Source organism: Wyeomyia smithii, chromosome 3 (assembly GCF_029784165.1).
Source record: "Wyeomyia smithii strain HCP4-BCI-WySm-NY-G18 chromosome 3, ASM2978416v1, whole genome shotgun sequence".
Taxonomy (NCBI): Eukaryota; Metazoa; Arthropoda; class Insecta; order Diptera; family Culicidae; genus Wyeomyia; species Wyeomyia smithii.
This window is the reverse complement of record NC_073696.1, coordinates 265,075,062-265,096,583: the sequence shown is the minus strand read 5'-3', so window position 1 is coordinate 265,096,583 and position 21,522 is coordinate 265,075,062. Positions and strand designations below refer to the sequence as shown.

Below are 21,522 nucleotides of genomic sequence, written 5' to 3'. Positions count from 1 at the left end.
TAAAAAAATTTTTTGAGCATGAACTGAAATTTTTATTGCAAAGCGGGGTTTACCACGAAAATTAACATGAAAAAAGATACTTGGTATCTTATCGGGGAGCTGAGATATTGGCATTTTTCTATGTGATGGAAAACTATGCATTTTAACAATTATGTTAAATAACTGTTTTATTTTGGGAGATAAAAAATAACATTGTTAAGAAAACAAGTGCATTTTTGGATGGCTGATAACTTAGTAGAAGGTTTTAAAATTTGGAAAAATCTGCGAAAAAAGTTAGAACGAAAATCATGATTTTTCGTGCCTTCTAATAGAAAACTCAATGTTGCTCGTGTAATGTAAGAGATAGAAACATGATGTCTTCGGTAAAGTTTCTTGTTTTAAGATAACCTAAAACTTTGTCGAAGACACCTTGCGTCTATCTTATTTTGATTAAAAAGTAAATTTTTTAACTCACTTATTGGTGGATTGATCACCCTTCTTTCTACATTAAAAACATTAAAAAAATTTTGAATATCCTGAAACTTCTCCAAACATACCTCATGGCTATAATCAACATTTGAATCATAATTTAGAAAATTATACGCACAAACGGTAAAATAAAACTCTGTGCAATGGAGATATTGAGCTTTAGTGGCATTTTTGACAAAATGCATAGTTTTCCATCACATGTAAGAACGCCGATATCTCAGCCCCTCGATAAGATATAAAGAATCTTTTTTTCATGTAAGTTTTTGTCTTGGCAGTAAAAATTTCAATTCTTGATCAAAAAAATTCTTATATGTGTTTTTAAGGGTTTTATATGAAAATTAGAAGGAAAATTCACTTTTTTGTGATGTTCAGTGGGCTCTGTGAGTCAAATAATTGAATGCGATGCTGAACCAAACCATGCAAAATATTCAAAAACAACCTCACAAAAATAAAAAAAATGTATGGAAAAACTTAGGAATCGAACAAATTTGAAAAAAGTGCAAAAGAGTGGTTTTGTAGCTTGAAAAAGTAATTTTTTCATAAATCACATTTGGGCAACCTGAAAACAATTTTTTAGAAAGTCGAAATGTTCTACAAAAATGCTATAAATAACATTATCTTTCAATTAAGGGCTGAGCACCTTGACTTTTTCAGCATCGAATTTTTTTGGGACAGCCTACTCTGCATCTTTGCTTTGAGGTTTGCTGGTGGCAGGTGGAACAAGTCGAGTTGATTTTGAATGCGGGAATATAATAGCCTGGGTCTTAGCTGCATTGATGCAGATCTTCCAGCTCTTGAAATAGTCGGACAAAACATCCAGACCCTCTTGTAGTCTATGCGTCAATGCTCTAATCACTCGACCTTTGTAGATCGTCTGCAAACATAGACAGGATGCCACCAGCCGGAAGGAGAGGAGCATCTGAGGTAAATATGTTGAACAGGATGGGACCAAGAAGACTACCCTGTGGAACCCCAGTATGACCTGGAATGAATCTATTCGACAAATTCCAGAAGAATATGCTCGATCCAGCCGTACAAATCGGAAATCAGGAAGGAAGATGTGCACCTCAAGTTTGAAATGCGTCTCCGTGATGACAGCAATGTCTATTTTGTGTACGTTGAGGAATTCAACAAGCTCGTAATTCTTGTTCCTGATGGAGCAAGCGTTCCAGTTAGCAATCTTGATGATTTCACGGTCCATACTTGGAAACGATCATCACCGCAGATTGCAGTTGTTCAGCTCTACTTTTGCAAGTGCGGAAAGTGTTGATGCATTCCACAACCAGTGAAACGTATTGCTCCATGGTGAGCATGGGTTGTTGTCAGTTGGGCCAGTTGCAGCTTGGGAGAACGTCATTGCGGACGAGTTCCCTTGGAGACCTGGCGGGGGTTAACGGCTATCGGATCTCGTTGCTTCAGATACGTTGAGGCAGATGTGACTGGTTTGGTGGTTGAATTCAGTGGTAGCGGGGCGAGCAAAGGTATGGGGTGCCGGGAGCCAATGGCAGGGAACTCTTTCGTGGCCCGCTTACGAATCTCGATGAACTCTGCGCGTTTCGGGCACGTTCTGCTGGTTACTTTGTGGGCAGGCCCACAGTGGATCTGGATTGGTTTGAGTCCTTTTGCCTTTAGTTCCTCCAACAGGGTGTCAACTTCCATGTAGAGGTGGGCAATCCGCTTACGAACTGATGTAAAGAGCTGGTTCATCAAAGTGAGTGAGTGATCTACTTACTGGGTTCAATAATGAAATAAGAAAATCCAAAAGGAAAACTTGGATTCAAACGTGTGAAATTAAATAATTAATGTTGGGAATTTAAGTAATTGATGTTTGCATAGTGTTGTTCAATTACAAGTAAGGTTATGGAAAGTAATATTTTCTTGTAGTTATTGTAAAAAAGCGAAGCCTTGGTGCTACATTCCGATTCGGAACTCGACCTTCTGTTCATTTATACACAAACTTCGCAGCTGACTGTTTAGTATACAGGACAATTGCGGGGCTACCGCTACGATCCTACTGACACTAACAGTCTCTCCTGAGCCGGGACTCGAACCAACGACGACTGGCTTGTTAGACCAGCATCGTACCTCGAGACCCACTGGGAGCTAATTGTAGATAATGTAGATAAGGCAAAAAAATTAATTGAAAAATACAAATACAATAATGTCGGAACTCCAATTTGATTTTCCTCTATACCACCACCGCGGGAGGGAACTAGGGTTGTCATATTGAATTCATTTAGCTATCAATATATAATCATCAGTACAGCTCGTTTAACTACCTATTCAAAGATCCTTACGGAGCATTTTGGTTTTCTTTTGTCTTTTAGAGTCCCTATATTTAGTTATTTCAATAAATCTGAGAAAAACAGAGTGTAGAGTTCAAAAATAAACAACGCATTTTATCTGTACAATGCACCAAATTTGTATACCCTGTTATCTGCCTCTACCGACACGTACAGTTCTCAGTAGTTCTTCTGCACTGATAGACGACGAGTGACCAGCAGATCGTTAAACTGTCTGAAAGAAGAGGTTGTTATGAACTTTCCGAAAAAGCTTCACCTCCAAGACATCAAAATAGGCTAGTCTCATGGGACGGGGTGATTCTGTCAAATGTTTTTGCCACTCTTATACAGTATATCACAGCAGGCAGTTGGTGTCTCAAACTAGCCATCTTACGTTGGTTCGTAGTGTAAATTCACTAGCTCAGATCCCTCGCGGAGAAGTAACTACGAATGTGTATGTACCCGATCCTAACGGTACGAGAGCGACGCGTCTCAGGAGCATACAAATGTTTTCTCTACCCCATCGTGACATCTTATTTCCAAATGGATGTTACGGATCGAGCTAGACTAATGTGGTTAGAAGTAAGTATTGGATTTAATAAAGATTACGAATTCAAACTGGTCGGACTTCTTGATAACGACATCATCCACGGAAGGGAGTAAAGTTCAAAAGTAAAGCGAATATTTTCATGAATAACATTTGAAATGTTCAATAATTTTTGCCAAGTCTCCCAGTCTCAAAAGAAAATGTTAAAGTGTACTCCCCATAGGCGCTCCTTTTGTTTGATTGTGAAGTTATCCTCAAAATGAAAATAGTTACACAACATACGCAATCGAGTTGACCTTAATTAACTTGCAAGTATTTTCACATCGTTGGAAGGAAAGCCAATCATCTAAAAAATGTATGGCTTTTTTCTCCGAGACGCCCTAATACCAGTGAGTATTTTTGCAGGACGGCTTAATTACCCAGGAAATGTTGCAGAAAGTTGGTCTTATAGTAAGACTTCTTGGCATGGGCATGAATTAGCAAAACAAAGGTTAGTCAGGAGAAAAAATTAAAATGATTTGAAGCGGCAAAATCAAAACTGTTGCAGTCGCAAACAATAAAAGTATCATCGTATCATAACTAGATGTTGTTGTTACCAGAACGTTTGTACAAAGTTATGAAAGAGCGTAAAATCGAGAAATATTTTTGTAGCTGCAAAAATGTAGCAAAATATCTAAAGTATTCATAGCCATTGGTTAGTGTTTCTATCCTTATGATTGCTTCATCCGAGATTCCAGCATTCGAAGGCTTCAACGGAACTTCGAGACCATCTGAAAACCCATAAAATTATCATTGCATAAACAATATAAATTATAAAACACGAGGTTGGTTTTAGAATAATATCTCACGAATAGTTTTCGATGTTTGATCAGGATAATTATTATTCCATTATTATTATTATATAATCCCATTAATAGTAATAGTAATTGTTTCCGCAGTTGAGTGAGTATAATTATAGGAAAATTGTAAACCTACTTGTCAAGAGAAAAAAATAAATGAGTTTAAAATTAAACCTTAACCAGATTAGGTTACTTTTATCTTATCGACTATAAAGTGAGCTAATCGTTGTAATTGAGGATTGCAATGATTTTTGTCGAAACTTATTGATAATTTGGTTTGACATATTTTCTAATGTTTCCACATTAGTATGCCTGTGTAGTTCAAATGTTATGTAGTTTGTATATTTAACTTGGTCAGACCGAATCAAGGTTGCACCGTTCATCTTAACAACATGGTTATTGGTGGGTTTGAGAAAAGAAACTCTTGGTTTATAAGGAAAAGCAATTAATTGTGTTTTTGATGCATTAGAAGAAATCTGCAAACATGAAGAAAATATTTCTGATCTTTTTTGCAGCCTACTGCATATGACACGAGGGTTTTTTTTCCTTTTACAAAATGCTTGTATCGTCACAAAACAGATATTTCTCACATCCTGGTGGTAAATCAGGAAGATCAGAAGTAAAAATATCCTGTAAGACTGCGCCCAAGATACTTCCTCGAGGTACACCAGCTCTAACAGGCAATTTATCAGATTTACTATTCATATAGTTAGCCTGAAGAGTGGGGTCAGTCGAGTAACTTTGTATTATTTTTATGATGTAAAGAGGAAAACGGAAATTGGACATTTTAGCTATCAAACCTTTATGCCAAACACTGTCGAATGCTTCTTCTATGTCTTGAAGAGCAGCGCCAGTGGAATAACCTTCAGATTTATTAGTATGAATCATATTAGTTACTCTAAGTAACTGATGAGTAGTCGAATGCCCATGGCGAAATCCAAACTGCTCATTTGCAAAAATTGAATTTTCATTGATATGTGTCATCATTCTGTTAAGAATCATTCTTTCAAAAAGTTTGCTTATACAAGAGAGTACACTAATTGGATGATAACTTGATGCTTCAGCTGGATTTTTCCAGGTTTTAAAATTGGAATGACTTTGGCATTTTCTCATTTTGAGTTATAAAAAATCCCATCCCATCTCCTGGTGCATTCATGTTTCTGAAGTTCTTGATTAAAGTTCGTATTTCATTCAAGTTTGTTTCCAGTACGTCTTCAGGAAGAAATTCTTGACTGGTGATCTGATCATACTTTTGTAATACTTCATTTTCAATAGGACTCATTACGTTCAAATTGAAATTAAAGACACTCTCGAACTGCTGAGCAAGTTTTTGAGCTATTTGTTCATTCGTAAGAAATATTCGGTCACCATCTTTGAGGACTGGAATGGGCTTTGAAGGTTTCTTAAGAACCTTCGAAAGCTTCCAGGATGGTTTGGAATATGGTTTTAGTTGTTCAACTTCACTCATGAAATTTTCATTTCGCAAGAGTAAAAATAACTTTTAAAGCTGGATCACGGAATCTTCGATATTGACGTCTCCGGATGTTCTTAAAACGTATAAAAAGTTGAAGCTCATTGTCAATCAATGGTGTGTCATATTTCACCTTAGCCTTAGGAATTGTTTAGTTCCGGGCATTGAAAATAAACTGCACAAATCATATGCTCCGTCAATGTCAGCACTATTATAGAAATATTCTCTAAGAATAAAAATAACATCACTGCAATTTTATTTATGATTAAGGGTGAGCTAATAACGTACTTAGAAAGATTGAGTTTTTGTAACGGAAAAAAAAACTTCATCCTGCTTTCAATTCAGAAAGGCTTAAAAATGAATCAAACGAAGGCTGAATCACAATCGATTCAAGAGACTTACCCTCAGCCTTTCAAATGGGTACTTGTCTGCTACATTTCTGATGACTATTATACACCTGCGGTAATATTTACTTTAGAGCACACGCGTGATGATAAGCAACATTGTTGCAAAACATCACCCTCCATGCTAGAACAACCTCTCGCAATTGGATATATCGATACTAATAGGAATTCCGATAGCAAACACATGACGAAGCGAGGCGTGTTGCGTCGATTCTCGAGTTGCAAGCTACGAGCGAGCCAAATGAGTTCCGGAGGTCGAACGGACGACTGCACGCTCGCTAGGGGGTTATCAATCCATCACTAATCGGAGGTTTACCGCAAAGTCCCGTCTCAGCAAAATTGTGCAAAACTGTGCTATTAGGCAGACGAATTTTCGCAAACGTGAGAATCGGTTTAACGCAGAATAAATCGATTGCACGGAGTGCACTGGGGAGAATTGCAATGCGATTCAAGTCACGAATACGGAGCCCGGGGGAAGTAGTTCTAGGACAACTAGCAAGCCTACAGGCAGTCCGATTGATACCAACAGCTTAATCACGGCCTTGAATACTCCTGAAGGAATAGAGACTAATTTCGTCTACTGCAAGTGGACATTGCTTAGCCCTGGGTTACGGTCACTTTTAGAACTTTTTCCTGACAAATTAGGAAAAAGTAGCTTTGGGAGTGATTGTGTTCTAATCTTAATAATTATCTGAGTAAAAATGAGTAAAAAAAAGCAAATCTCACAATCCAAAATTATTGAATTGGAAGGTAAGCTAAAGCTTAAAGCAAGCATTTTTTTGCACTTCTTTTTTTTTACGTTATATTCTAACTATATTTTCATTTTATTAAAACTGTAATTAGAAAAGAAACTGCTTAATCGCTCTTCCTGCTGCTTGTTTGCATTGCTCTTGCCGTGGAAGTGTTTTTTTTTTCAACAATGTAAAAAAACAACCACCCCACAAGCAGAGTTGCCAATAAACTGGGAAAAACTGGATCCCGAATAAATTTTAAAAAAGCAAAAAAATGATTGTGAGAGAGCTTTTCTGTTATGGGGATTGAATCAATTGTTCGCAAAAAATACTCATTTTAATCAGAACTGTTTTGTTTTGGGCCTACATTTTGTTAAAATTATGAACTGAAAAAGTTCCTCTAACAGCAGCAAAATTTAAAATTACGCAATCAATCTATCTCAAAATTAAGAAAATAGAGCTTTTCCATTTACTTTTATCTTTAACAAAAGTATTAACATTTTATGTGAAGAAAAAAAAAAAAAAAGTATTAACATTTCAACATTTTCTTCCGTTACATCAGTGAGGTTCAAATTTCAATTATTTCTGACTTCGCTATCTTTTGGTATCTAATTTTTCCAACATTTTTTTAACTGCTACGCAACAGAAAATAAATAGATTTTTTATGGTCTATTAAAATCTATTTTTGTTTGGTTTTATCTCAACCATGTCATGCAGTCTTTTATTTGACCGTGTTTCGTGCGAGAAGATAGTATACTGAAAATGCTGTTAAGAATTGTCATAATAATTTATCAATCTACAAAATTTACGTTTTAAAAATCTTTCCGAAAACCAATCGTAGCTTGAGTGAATAAAAAACTGGATAAAACTGATTTTGGGAATAAACTGTTTGACTGGATCACTTGAAAAAAAAAACTGTCGAAATCCAGTTTAAACTGGAACATTGGCAACCCTCCCCACAAGTCCCTTCAACGATAACTGCCAACAAAATCATCGAAGGACTGAAAATTGTAATCTCCGATTAGCGTATTGCACGTGTGCTCGGCTCCGATAGCGGTAGTGAAAGTTAGGCACCGTTCAAATGTCTGTCTCGCAACATTAAGTGAACCAATCGATCATCAGCAGTCACAGGATGCAGTTCAAGCTTTTCTTTCTGCTTATGCTCAACATTCTGGTGCGAGGAGGTAAGTGATATTTGCGAATATTCTCAGCATTCCGAATAACTCCGTGGAATAAAAATAAAACCGTAGGAGATGCCTTCACCTGTAACGCTTGCGATGGTAGAAGCGATTGCGATGCCGGAGGTCAAACAGTCGAGTGCACGGTCGCAAGAGTTTCCAATTTACAGAATCTTTACAGCTATGTCAATCCATCGCTAACCGGAGCTTTGCCGCCGAATCCCGAATTCGTTTGTTTCGACATGGATTTGTATTATAGAAGTCCCCTCACGGGAAGTATGGTAAGAAAAATCGTACGAGACTGTGCCATCAGACAAATGGAATTTTGCAAACATGAAAATTGGATCAACGCGGAGTCTCTAGATTGCACAGAGTGCCTCGGGGAGAACTGCAATGCGATTCAAGTGACCGGAACACCCGCTGTTAGCTCTACTACAAGTGCGACTTCGCCTTCGCCTGCTCCTTCAACAGCTGCGTCCACCAGTGTACAGCCAGGATCAAGTTCCGCCGCATCCACAACCGTAACCGTGCCGGCCTCTCCCACTACGGTTGCTTCCACAAGCGTCCAGCCAGGGTCAAGTACTACCAGCACTACAGCCGCTTCGTCAAGTGTTAGTCCAGGACAAAGCTCTACCGTTGCGAGCTCCACCGGTAGGACAACCACTAGTACAACTTCATTGTCAAGCGGTGCCCCTGGTAGCTTTTCTAGTACCGTACCTTCGACTTCAACGACCCCGGGAGGTACTGGTTCTAGTTTATCCTTTAGCAAGTGGACTTTTGTCAGCACTTTATTGATCGTCCTGGTGACAATAGTGTTACGTTCAAATTAATGGTGACGATTGAACGTATAAATAAGACGATAAAATAAACAAAATTTTCGAACAGTTACACTATGCTCCATTTTTGTTTTTATACGGGAAAATAACAAAAATAAAACTTCGAAGGTGTTTTTACACATAGTATTAAATTAATAAAAAATGCAAAAAGCTTTATACAGTTAGTTCGAACAATTATTTCCATATTCAAGGTGTGTTTTCAATTCATACACCAGCACCACTTGAAGAAGTCAGCAGGCGCCTGGAGTTTATGTAGGTGGAATTTAATTTCGCATTTTTCATTGCTGAATGTAATTCTGGAGCAAGGATTTTTTTCACTTTATTTTTTTTATATTATTACATCATATTTTTTTACACATCATCATATAATAGTTTACTGAAACTAAGATCAGAAAAGAAATCGCTTAATCCCTCTTCCTGCTGCTTGTTTGCATTGTTGAGCCCAATATAAGCAGTTTTCCAATCGACACAGCTCTTGCCGCGGAAGTGTTTTTTTCCAACTATGTAAAAAAAATAATCAACCACCGCACAGTCCACTTGAACGATAACTACCAACAAAGTAATCGAAGGACTGAAAACTGTAATCTCCGCTTAGCGTATTGCACGTGTGCTCGGCTCCGATAGCGATAGTGAAAGTTAAGCACTGTTCAAATATCTGTCTCGCTTCATTGAGTGAACCAATCGATCATCAACAGTCACAGGATGCAGTTCAAGCTTTTCTTTCTGCTGATTGTCAACATTCTGGTGTAGAAGCGGGGGCCTAGTGTGGTTGGTAACGTCTCCGCCAACCACGCTCGACGCCTGGGTTCGAATCCCACCGCCGACATAGGTGTCGATGGTTGTGAGGTGGCGTGATCCACTCACAACCAACCCAACTGGTCTAGAATCAATCCTAGCCGACACCGGGAGATTTTCTGAGGCGAAAAATCTCTGGGATCACGCCTTCCATCGCATGAGGAAGTAAAGCCGTTGGCGCCGGTCTGTTAATAAACGGGTCGTGAGTTAGGGTCCTGGGTGTGGAGTCGCCTCCCTGGGCGTCGGTGATTGGCCACAACAGTGGCGGAACTAGACCGACGGAAAATAAGTGAGAATAAAAAAAAAAAAAAACATTCTGGTGCGAGGAGGTAAGTGATATTTGCGAATATTCTTAGCACTCCGAATAATTCCGTGGAATAAAAATAAAACCCTAGGAGATGCCTTCACCTGTAACGCTTGCGATGGTAGAACCGATTGTGATGCTGGAGGTCGAACAGTCGACTGCACGCTCGCAAGGGTTTCCAATTTACACGATCTGTACAACTATGTCAATCCATCGTTAGCCGGAGCTTTACCGCCGAATCCCGAATTCGTCTGCTTCAGCATGGATTTGGGATATAGAAGTCCCCTCACGGGAAGTTTAGTAAGGCAAGTCGAACGAGACTGTGCCATTAGGCAGGCGAATTTTTGCAAACGTGAAAATTGGATCAACGCGGAGTCTCTCGATTGCACAGAGTGTTCCGGAGAAAACTGCAATGCGATTCAAGTGACCGGAACACCCGCTACTAGCTCTACTGCAGGCGTGACTTCGTCGTCGAGTGCTGCCTCCACAAAAACCAGTACCGTACCTTCGACCTCAACGACCCCAGGCGGTACTGGTTGTAGTTTATCCTTTAGCAAGTGGACTTTTGTCAGTACTTTAATGTTCGTTCTGGTGACTATAGTGCTACGTTTGAATTAATGGTGATGATTGACAGAAACTCGCGTTGTATAATTTAACAAGATAGAATAAACGAATTTTCGAATAGTTACAATGCTCCACAAAAAAACTTCAAAGATGTTATAACCGAGTGTGAAATCAGTAAAAAAAGCATTGCTTCTGTTTGGAAAAAAGAAAAACATGTTCTCAAAACCCATTATCGGCCCCGCCCTGCATTTTTTCAACGATTATACATTCACATAATAGCCGAGGCGAATTGTTCACCGATCCGCAATTCAAACAATTATTTCCATATTTCAGGTGGGTTTTTAATTCGTTCGCACCAGCACCACTTGAAAAGGTCAGCAGGCACCTGGGGTTTATGTAGCTGGAAATTATTTTATACATTTTTCACTGCTTTCCATTTTCCACAGACATGAAGGAAACCACACACTCGTGTGTTATTTGCTTGCTCAAATTCGATGAGTTCAACTTAATCAATTCACTTACATTCTGAGACACCTCGCACTCCTCTAAAACTCTCAAAAGTTCTCAAGCTGGTACTTGATACAACGATAGCAGCAATGAACCTGAGAACGATTCCAAAAGGCAATCGAACAACCGAACGGGCTCGAAGGGCTTTATTAACTGCATCTTCAGCCAGTGCGCTGAGATGCTTGCATGTTCGGCGAAAATTTTCATTCATTCCAAGCTCTTGCATGGTAGTTAAGGAACATGTTCCCTTAGGAAACCATATATCACAAAGTCATTCTGAAAGGCATAGAAAATAAAAACCTTCTTTCTAATACGAAATTTCGCCTATACACGGGAAACATTCTTCATCTCCGCGAACGCTCACAACCCCTAATGAAGCCACAAATTCAATTTGGTTACCCACTCTTTCGGCACTGCTCTTAACCAGAGTACCCCGTGTGCTTCGTGTCAGCTCATCGCGTCGTTAGGGAAAGCCGTTCAGAGCCTTTCGCAGGTGGAATTATGTTGTCAGAAGAAACTCTGCGCTTACTCGTGGGGGCATGAATGGGCCCGGTTTGAGTAATGGCACAAAGGTCAGAGAGCGGCTGCGGGAAAGCTTTTTGCCGATACACAGGAGCTGAGCCAAATGGATCCGTATGATGCACACGATGTGAGCCTGTTTTTCCGATGCTGATGTAAAAGCCTGAAAAGGCTGGCAATCAATTTTGACTGTTTTGGAGATCCGATGACAAATGATACTCCACCGCCACCGGGGAATGAGGGATGATAAAATCGTTTGTGTTATTCTAAAGAGTTTATCATTTGGGAATTTATTTGTTTTGAAGCTGTCGATTTTTGTCAGTTTAATACAATGGGTTTAATTTTGTTTACTGATAGGACAAATTTTTAATACGTTTTATCCTTTATAAAAAAAAAGGTTTATGAAGGTCGAGTCCTTAGGACCTCAACTTTCGTCTACTTGCACTGTTATAGGCAACTATCTCTCACAAACCTTTCAAAATTTTTGAGTTAAATTGTTTCAATTTTCCTATGCCTAAGGACTATAGTTGACTTTCAGAAAATTGCTTGAATATGGCAAGCGAAATAATAATACTGTGACTGTAAAAGACCCTAAACAGGACGAACTTCCTTTGCGATTTAATATTAGTAATTACGCGCAGTAAAACCACTTCATGGGAGTTATTACTTCAGATCAAATAGGGGAACTGCTCCATTATTCATCTCATTAAGCCGATATTCACGAAGAATACACGGATTAAACACCAAATTTTCAAGAAATCATTCAACAAATAAACTAAATATGCTTACGTACTCCGATGGAATCGTATAGCATTGTATATTTAGTAAAATTAGCTAGATTTTTCCTGACTTTTGTAAAACTTAACCATTTTTCACAACGCTTCCATATCCACCTCAAAACTTGAATCACTGCTCAATTATTCATCTCACGACGCCCCCATATTCATCACACTAATAATCATGAATGAAACGCATTATCAAGAATGAACGTATTAAGTTTAGTAAAGCGGGCAATGTATGCAGTTTGCGAGGATGCGAAAATTAACGGGAATAGAAGGTGTGACTTTTTTTTAGAAAAAAACGAAAAAAAAGGGACACGAACCCGCAATCTCCGTTGTCTCCGGCAAGGTGTTTTGGCCGTCTGGACGAGGGAAAATTTTTTCTAAGCCTAAAAAAAAGTCACACCTTCTATTCCCGTTCATTTTTCACTCTGTTATAACTTCAGGTTTCGTTAAAAAAACACCAACAAAATCCTTTTTTTTTGGTAAATCAAAATTTAGTGTTTATTTAAAGATTTTTGCACTGTAAAAAAATACGCCATGTATTCTTCTTCAACAAGGTTACCTTTATCCCCTACATTTTTCCCTTAGACAATTTTTCTATACAATCAAAGTTTCCTGAGCTATTCAGAATGCTTTAAATGCTTCGATGTGATATGATAACTCATGCTGAAACGTTTTCGTCCTCTTAGGAGATTAGTCAAGACTAATCTTAAAAAATCCTTCCACCTGTGAAAAATACGCAGTTTGCTGAGCCAAATACATGTGCAAAGTATCATTCGATTCGATTTGATTTTCTCGAATTTTTATGCATTTGGCATGGAAACAAACATTTAATGAACTGTTTCGTTATGCTTTTAAAAGTATGCCATCCTACTAAAGTAAGACATAATTCTACGTCAAAAGATTGTTTTTTTTTATTTTTCGTATGATTTTGAGCCTTCACCAGTTATTCAAAATTGGCTACACTGCAGGATTTCTTCTGGTATTCAGGTGTTTGGGTATTTAAGTGGACAAAAAAAATTGAGGATTTTTATTTAGATGTTAGATTTTTATGAGAACAAAAACAAACCTCAAATATTTTTTGTAATGAATAATTCACACACACAAATAATACATTGTTCGAAAACCTTCGACATTCTGGCGGAAGTCTTCCGACAATTTTTTAAAATTTCTCCCCACTACAAAGTTTTGGGATTTTTTTCTCAGATTGACGCTTTTTTCAACACGTTTTTGCCGAATAACAAGATCAAAATTTTTTTACGTAGAACTACGTCTCTCAGGAAACGTTCTGAAATGCTGGCATTGAAAATATTCGAAGATAACTCTGGAAATAATATGGCAGCACTGAGACGATCCAAAATGGCATCCGAGGTCGATTTATGGCCATTCAAAAATCAAGATGCTGATTTTCGGTTCCTGGAAAATAACCACAAATGGCCAATTACTGCTGTGGCCGTGAGGGTAGCTCAGCAGCCAGTGTGTTTAGAAGTAGGCCCAGTGTCACTCAGAGTATGCGCTACAGTGATAGATCATCATTGGCGAATGCAAATCCGGATTGACGATAAAATAAACAAACATGCCGGTGACACTATTGTGACCAATACTATAGTAGATTTTAGTACTTTTTCTTGAAGCTTAGCTCAAGAACTATAAAATGTTGCAGGTTCCAGTTGTCCCAATCCATCAAGCCCCTTTTTAGCATTTACATTCTTAAAGTTATAAAAAAATCTAACCTATGCTATAACTTCGTAAGGAAAAGTCCTAGAGATGTGTGATCTTTGGCAAAAATATGTGTTTAGTGTATCCCAAACGAACATCCGAACATCATTTTCTTGTAAAATGTAACTAACAAAAGTAAAGTACAGAAAACCAAATTTTGATTAACTTCCATTCAATACACTTTTCATAACTCTTGACAATTCTAGATTATGCGGGTCATTTATACAAACATTTGTTCCGAAGACATCATTAAGCTAGGTCAAAGTTAAAGGCGCTATGGAATTAGGTTCTACTTTTTGAAAATTACCTTCTGGTCGAGCGTCTTGATAGAATATTTACACTACACATTACACTTTTTATCCACTTTCACTTTTTAATTCTATCACTTTTCACTTAGCGCCTTCGTCTGTGCTTATTTGGACTGTGGAGAAAATAGCGAAGCCCCTAAATTTTTATACCTAAGTAGGTAAATTACTTTTTGCCTTTTTGTACCACATGGCACTCTTTAGCGCCTTCAATTGTAGTAGGTATCATTTTTCTGCCACTCGCAAAACGTTGCCAATGATGATGAAAAGTATCAATTTGAAAAAAATCCATTTTCGAAGAAAAATTCAGCTAAACCCACGTTGTTATACAACTTCAAATAAATAATTTCGGGGTGCTAAGAAGTGCCATTAGTGTTGTAACAATGTTGGCATCCGAAAATTCACTGCATCCTGGTCATACCGAATGGCCATTTGCATATGACGCGGGATAGTTCTCGTGCTCTTAATCTGTGTTAACTAACATATATCTAATTGGCCCTGTCACAGATTTCTTATTCACATAATTCAAATTAGTTCGATAATCAAAATCGATCGGATTGTGTTGGGAAGAATTCTATATGAAGGATGTTGTGCGCCACTTTTGTTCAATCGCGAGAGTGCGATCACACCCGGTTTGAGACCCTGATAATTGTAATATGTACTTGACAGGAGACATAAAAAAATTACTTCATGCTAATGCACTTCGTAACAGCTTTAGTTTAGCATTGGCTTCGAACCCAGCTTGCATTGCTAACCCTCCGGGCAACAGCAAACCTACAGAAGTCTGAACTTGGCTGCTCTGCCGCTTGTCTTCCTGCTTGCTTGTTGACGATTATACAGTTGATAACTACAAACAGTCCCTTTTTTCACATTCCTTCATTCCATCTCCTACGTCGCCCCAACGGATATCTGCATTAATCCTCTTCATAGGTATTAGGGATGTTACGGATATCCGCATCCGTTAATGCCGAACATCCGCATGAAAATTGAAATCCGTATCCGCATCTGCAGATATCCAACAATCACATCCGTAACATTCCTAGTAGAGTCTCAAAAGTTCTTAGAAGGTTCAAGGGCAAGTTGACGTTGGATCACATGAGTGGAGTTGGAAGAAAACCGGGATCAACAGGCAGAAAAATGGAATGAAAGGTCAAGAAAAATTTTACCTGTCACCCGAACACTTCATTACATGATGTGGGAGTTTCGAAATCGCACACGTCCAGAAGATCAGGGTAAGAAGTAGATTACACACGTATAAAGTTCAAAAGTTTTTAATTCTTGATGAATGTCATCAGACATCTGCCAAAGTCCGCACCACACAGCTCCGCACAAACCTGTAGACGAAAAGTAGTTACTGTGACATGGCCGATGGAACGTACATCAAAGCTGACTTCAAACAACTACCAGGACAGGATTTTTTCACTAGGAAGGATAAGATTAATGTGGATGATCGTTTCGAGAAAGAGAAAGTGCCCAAATTCGCTGAAAAGTACCTGATTTGGAAGGCTATCTGCACCTTTGACAAGCGAAGTCAACTTTTCGTCACAAAAGGAACAATCAACAGTGAAATTAACAAAACTGAATGCCTCAAGAAACGTCTTCTGCCACTTGTGAGCAGCGATGGAAAAAAATCACCTCTAGCGATTTTGAATACATATAAAGGAAGCCTAAGATGTGTTGACATCGTCGTCAGTATGCGAATAACAAAAAATCGGTCAAATCTAGAAAATCTATAACGAGCGTCTTAGCAGAGTGATTGGGATCAATCAAAGAAATAGTTATCGGTTTCCGTTATACTCTACTAATTTTTTTTGGAAATAAATATTGAAATTCAGTCCGCGAATATATATTTCGACTGTGACGTACAGTCTTCCTCAGTGCTTATGTGGACCACATCGGTGTTAGTTCACTCTCTTTGCTTTCCTTTTTACGATATATTGCTTGTCGTTAGCGTACACTACAACATATGGTTCTCAATCAGGGATGCCACATGTACAGATTAATCTGTATTTTACAGATTTTTGGTCGAAGAAACGGTACAGAATCTGTATATACAGATAGACAGATTTACAGATTTTTCGAAATTGACATTAATTTTTAAAAACAATCCAAATTTTATTTCATTAAATATTGAGCAAATTGAACATATTTTCTACTCCTCACACGTTTTAAGCTAAAAATTTGGTTTATGTACCATAAAAACTCAAAAAATACAGAGTTCTTTGTGTTTAAACAACACAGATTGTTTTTACAGATATTTTTGTTCCAGATACAGATGCTCAGATTTTTTCAAGGGAAAACACAGATTTTAATGTGGCAACCCTGTTCTCAATGTGCACAACTCGGTATATGAAGTTATTCGTCTCTGTTACACAGAGCGATCAGATCTTGTTATGTTATTACCCATGAATAAGATTTTTTGTCAGAAAACGAAAGAAAATGACAATGTATGCTCTCCTACTCTCGCTCAAGTCAACCGCTGCCGAAGTCAGCGTTGCCAGGTCATTTTTTTAAAAATCTGGAAAAGGTGAAATAAAAATCTGGAAAAAATCTGGCAGTCATTTCGTGGGGTGAAAGATTAATTTTTCGGATAAAAGTCTTGGGGTACGCAAAATTTGAGGTGACAAAACTGCAAAATTTCGCGCCAAAATTGAAGTGATGACCTTTTTGCGGAACAGAGAAAATAAAATCTGGATAAAATCTGGATCATCCATGAAAAATTTGGATAACTGGACATCAAAGCTGTCTACCTGGATACATGTTCAAAAATCTGGATAATCCAGCTAAATCTGGATACCTGGCAACGCTGGCCGAAGTAGTCCCTTCCCCCACACTTTCCGTCTCACCGTACCACACCTCTGCTGCTGCTCAGGCGACATGATATTCTTCTGCTGCTATTCTTTGTTCCCCTAACGACCGGCATATGGAGAGACAAACGCAAGGAGCGAATCGCTTCGCAGAGCAGATGTAGTCTAGTCATGTGTTTATTTTCTCCCAGAAACCTACGCACCATATCATCATTTCATTATGTGTTGAGAGGATTCAAGTTTAGTCGCGGTCTGTAACACTTCATGATGTGTACAAGTGGAGATTAAACGATGATTGCATCATATTCGTTTCGTTTCCATCACTGCTTGTGAGACAGCATATAAAAGCCCATCATTTAGGTAAGACCTAGCCTCTCGTTTGCATTCGAAAACTGTGTTAGAATGGTATAAGCCGAACTCGGTCAAGTTTGTTCCTGAAGACATAAATCTACCAAACTGCCCGAAACTTTGGCCTATCGAAACGTAGTGGGCTATGATAAATCAGAAACTCAGAAAGACCAAGGAAATGGAGGAAAAATAATAAAATGGAACCATGCAAACTAAAGTTTATTAATGAATCAAACTACCCTCCGAGTTTGAATTATATGCGATAAATAAGCGAAGTTTGACACTTTATTTCACTCAATCGGATTTGCAAGTTAAAACGTTTGATTGGGGCAAAGGAGGCAAAATCAAAGAAATGGTATACTCTCAAGTAGGTCGAATTCATCGTCTGCTGTCCAATGAAAACTATGCATGTTGGTACTGGAGTATCTGGTGGCTGTAATGGCGTACCTTTTTGCAAAAATGTTGGAACTGGCAGGGAACGTTGTCAATCCACAATGAAGAGGAATAGAGCAGAATTTTAATCCGGTTTTGTTGAAAGTGAAACAAACCTTCATTCAACCTTCAACATTATTTACCAACGACTTCAAGTCAACTAAATAATGCTGTTCTTCAAGGTCACCAATCATTTGATAAAAAAGAATTTGAAAGAAGATTATTACTGAAATTTGATTAACCCCAATCGAGTGTATTCCCGAATTGTAGGAAATGCATTGACATACGAAGGGCTGTCAAAACCTTGCGGTCGTGTCTAAGGAACGAGTTTTTCAATTTTTTTTTTATTTTGAGAAGCATTTTGGGATGAGATTCTTTTTTTCAGGTTAATTTTCAAATTTTCATTTTCAGGTAAATCAAACTCTTTTTTCGCTGGACCCAATTTGGGACAAGTATTTTCGAACGACAATTTTCGACTTTTCCCTGGTCTTTGGAAGTGTGATTCTTTGTTAAATTTGGGATCAAATTCTTTTTGTGTATTTTCTAATATTTACAAGAGCTTTTTCCTGTAATTTTGAGCCTGACTTGGGGTCATTTCGTCTTTTCTGACCTTTATGAGAGTTTTTCAGTGACTTTGAGCCTAACTCGAATCAAATACCTTGTAAAACTACATATATTGCATGCTTTACTTAACTCAAAATTTTGCATAAGACAAAAAAATTAGTTCGTAACTTAATTTCAGCATAACGGAGCTCTTCCGTCAAACGCGTTCGGTTGAAGTACGCCACCAACTGAGCGTCTCGCCTGTCCACAGGCCGTAGATATAGTAAGTCGCTATACTTGTGAGTAAGTGTGAGAGACACACCCTCTCATTGCAAGAGCGTTTCTAGTGATTTTGAGCTTAAAGTGAGATCGAAACTTTGTTTTGCATTTCTAGGCTCTGAAGTGTTGTTTTTAGTGATTCTGAGATTAAGTTAGGATTATTTTCTCGCCACACCGGCCATTGAAAGCGTTTTTCAGTGATTCTGAGCTTAATTTGAGATCGAAATTTTTTGCTGTTTCTCCTAACTTTTTGAAGCGTTTTTCAGCTTAACTAAATTTGGGATAAAATTCTGTTTTCGGCTTCTCTAACCTTTAGAATCTGGCGATGTCGAGCTTAGTTTGGGACTTAATTCTTTTTTCGTCTTTGCTGACCTTCAGAGCGTGTTGACGCGATTCTGACCCGAATTAGGAATAAATCCTTCTAACTTTTTTAATCAAACGGTCAGCGTTCTCTGTTTGGGATCGAATTTTTTTGCGTCTTCTCTTGCCTTTATAAGCGTTTTAATAGGCGATGAGAAGCATAATCTAGGACTGAATTCCTGAATAATTTAAAAAAAAAACTTCTTATTCTGGAAAGTCAAAAATGGTCGACGACAATCATTTCTATATTCTTTTTTCGTGTCTTTATTATGAGATTATCTTGTTAACCAGAAAAAATTTATTGTATTTTTTAATAAAATTTCAATAAGTTAAAAAAAAATATTAAAATTTGTTCTGATGGATTTCGAGAGACAGCGGATCGGGATCAACTCAACTTTTCGTTCCGGTATCGATTACAAATTTACGCTTATCTGTGTGCAGGCTTCGCTGAAAAAGTTGGAGAGTTATTGCGTTCAACTTTGAAGTGCCTGGTTGAATCAATAACGTAAGTTATCTATCATTCGAATTATATAGTCTAGTCGCAACAGTTACTACCAATCGCTTCTCCCCGGTTGTTACTAGTTATCAATAAGACCAAGTCGAGATTAAACAGAAAATGAGCTTCCGAAATCCATTTTCTACCGACAGCAACTCAGTCGCCGCTAAAATACTGCTGGTGAAAAAAATTACCCAAGTCCATCTCTCTGAAAGTGGCGACATGTGGCATCATCTGCTGGAGTTTGACAAACTCTGCGAACAAATGGAGAATGCTAATTTAACGATGAACGATTCCATGAAGGCCATCTTTCTGCTGACCAGTCTACCACCCTCGTATGCATCAACCGTAGGAGAAATTCAGCGCTCTCCGGAGCTGTTCTCGTTATGTTCGGTTAGAGCCAGATTGCTAGCGGAGTACAACGCCAGACAGGAGCAACGAATGGCGGCGGACTGGCGACTTTTGACTGCTACCAGAGAAGAGCCGGAGAAACGATGTTTCCTGTGCAACAGCACGGACCACAAAATTCGCGATTGTTTGATGTTGAAGATCCAAACGAGAAGGGATTCTGTCCCCAAGTCTGATTTCGAAATTTGTAAACGGTCTATACTGGAAGACCTACCCAGCAGTGAGTCTATCCAGGCTGGTGCCGATTGCGCTGCCGCCGTTCTTGATTTGCTATTCAATCTAGAGGATATAAATTGTTAGGAGCAATTTTATTTTCGATTCAAATCTAATATAGAGTGATGTTTCCCAACAATCATCAGACTTATTATCACCAACAGGTAAACTGACCCCACCGAGAGGCGTCCACTATTGCACAGATCCCGGTCACTGCAAACGTCACACTGCTTAATTGCTACCGCTTGCTTCCAACCGGTGCAAAAATCTGTAACGGCAAAAGTGCACCCACGCCCATACCCAGTGACCAGTCCCCGATCGTTGTACCGGTTGATCCGTGCCTGATACTTGAAGCAGCTAAACTCGCTATGGTTGCCAACCGCCAGCGAGGGATTCTGATGCAGCAGGTTAAGGTGTGACGAAGTGACACCCTGCGTCGTACAGCGAATGTCCCTGGCCGTTTCCTCGCACTCGTCCCATCCATACAGGCTGAAGCACTGACGGCAGAGCAATCCACTAGCTGCGAGGATGTTATCAGTAAAAATGTTTCATGACATGTGCGGATTTTCGTTTTCCGTACAATAATTACTAACCACTTTCGCCGAGTGATACGAGCAGGGCAATGACGAGCCACGAGCCAACGCATGTGTTCTGCTTCTGGTGCACACTACTCATTGCGTTTCTCCTATCAAGCCACTTGTTTTCGCATGCAGGCTGCACTCAATTTATACACATATTGACCGTAGGAAATGTTATCACAGAGCAAATCCTTACGGTAAATTTCTACGTCCGCGTATCGATTTTTTATCTGCTCTCACCTGTCGGGCTGCCACGCATCTGTGCATTATTCACAGATAAGATAGCCGTCATATGCGTTATTTGACATTGCAAAGGGGAAAACTGACGAAAAATGGTCTGGAAGTGGTGATTTCGGGGTAATTTGTTTCGAAATCAAGGCTTGAATAAATGGCAAAACCGATTTTAGATTTTATACGGGTCCCGTCGGGATGCGGTATATTCTTTCAAATCTGTATCATATTTCCAGTTCGCTTATTTTTCGCTCTCCCTACTTCACATACTGTCTGCTTAATGAACTATCAACTAAGGACGTGATAATTTTAGTTATCTATTCTCTTGAGCACTGTGTTGAGTGTTGATGAAAGATTGCTCCTCGTTGTTCTACTTCAATAATGCGATTGTGTGTCAGAACCTTCTACTTTTATGAAGGTTTATGATGAAAATAAGCAGGTAAAGAATTTAAATTTGTTCCTCAGCGGATATAGACACAATGTGAAAAACACGGACTGCCGAAGCTGATTTTGCAAATGACAAACACCGTCACGTATCTTGTGTTCGAATGTGAACTGTTCAAAAAATAGGCAAAC

At 38.6% G+C, this 21,522-nt stretch overlaps 3 protein-coding genes across 3 annotated transcripts in view; 2 read left to right on the top strand and 1 right to left on the bottom strand.

Moving 5' to 3' along the window:
- LOC129726512 (microtubule-associated protein futsch) overlaps window positions 1–21,522 on the top strand; it is a 208,848-nt gene that overhangs the window by 139,238 nt on the left and 48,088 nt on the right. The gene's annotated exons all lie outside the window — the stretch shown is intronic.
- Window positions 6,550–9,117, top strand: LOC129726515 (uncharacterized). Its single transcript, XM_055683327.1, has 3 exons — window positions 6,550–6,761; window positions 7,584–7,926; window positions 7,993–9,117. The coding sequence occupies exons 2-3, from the start codon at window positions 7,875–7,877 to the stop codon at window positions 8,748–8,750; spliced, it is 810 nt and encodes a 269-aa protein (XP_055539302.1). The 5' UTR covers window positions 6,550–6,761; window positions 7,584–7,874; the 3' UTR covers window positions 8,751–9,117.
- On the bottom strand, window positions 19,435–20,818 carry LOC129726517 (uncharacterized). Its single transcript, XM_055683330.1, has 2 exons — window positions 20,731–20,818; window positions 19,435–20,657 (listed from the first exon to the last, which is right to left on the bottom strand). Exons 1-2 carry the CDS (start codon window positions 20,810–20,812, stop codon window positions 20,233–20,235), a joined length of 507 nt encoding a protein of 168 aa, XP_055539305.1. The 5' UTR covers window positions 20,813–20,818; the 3' UTR covers window positions 19,435–20,232.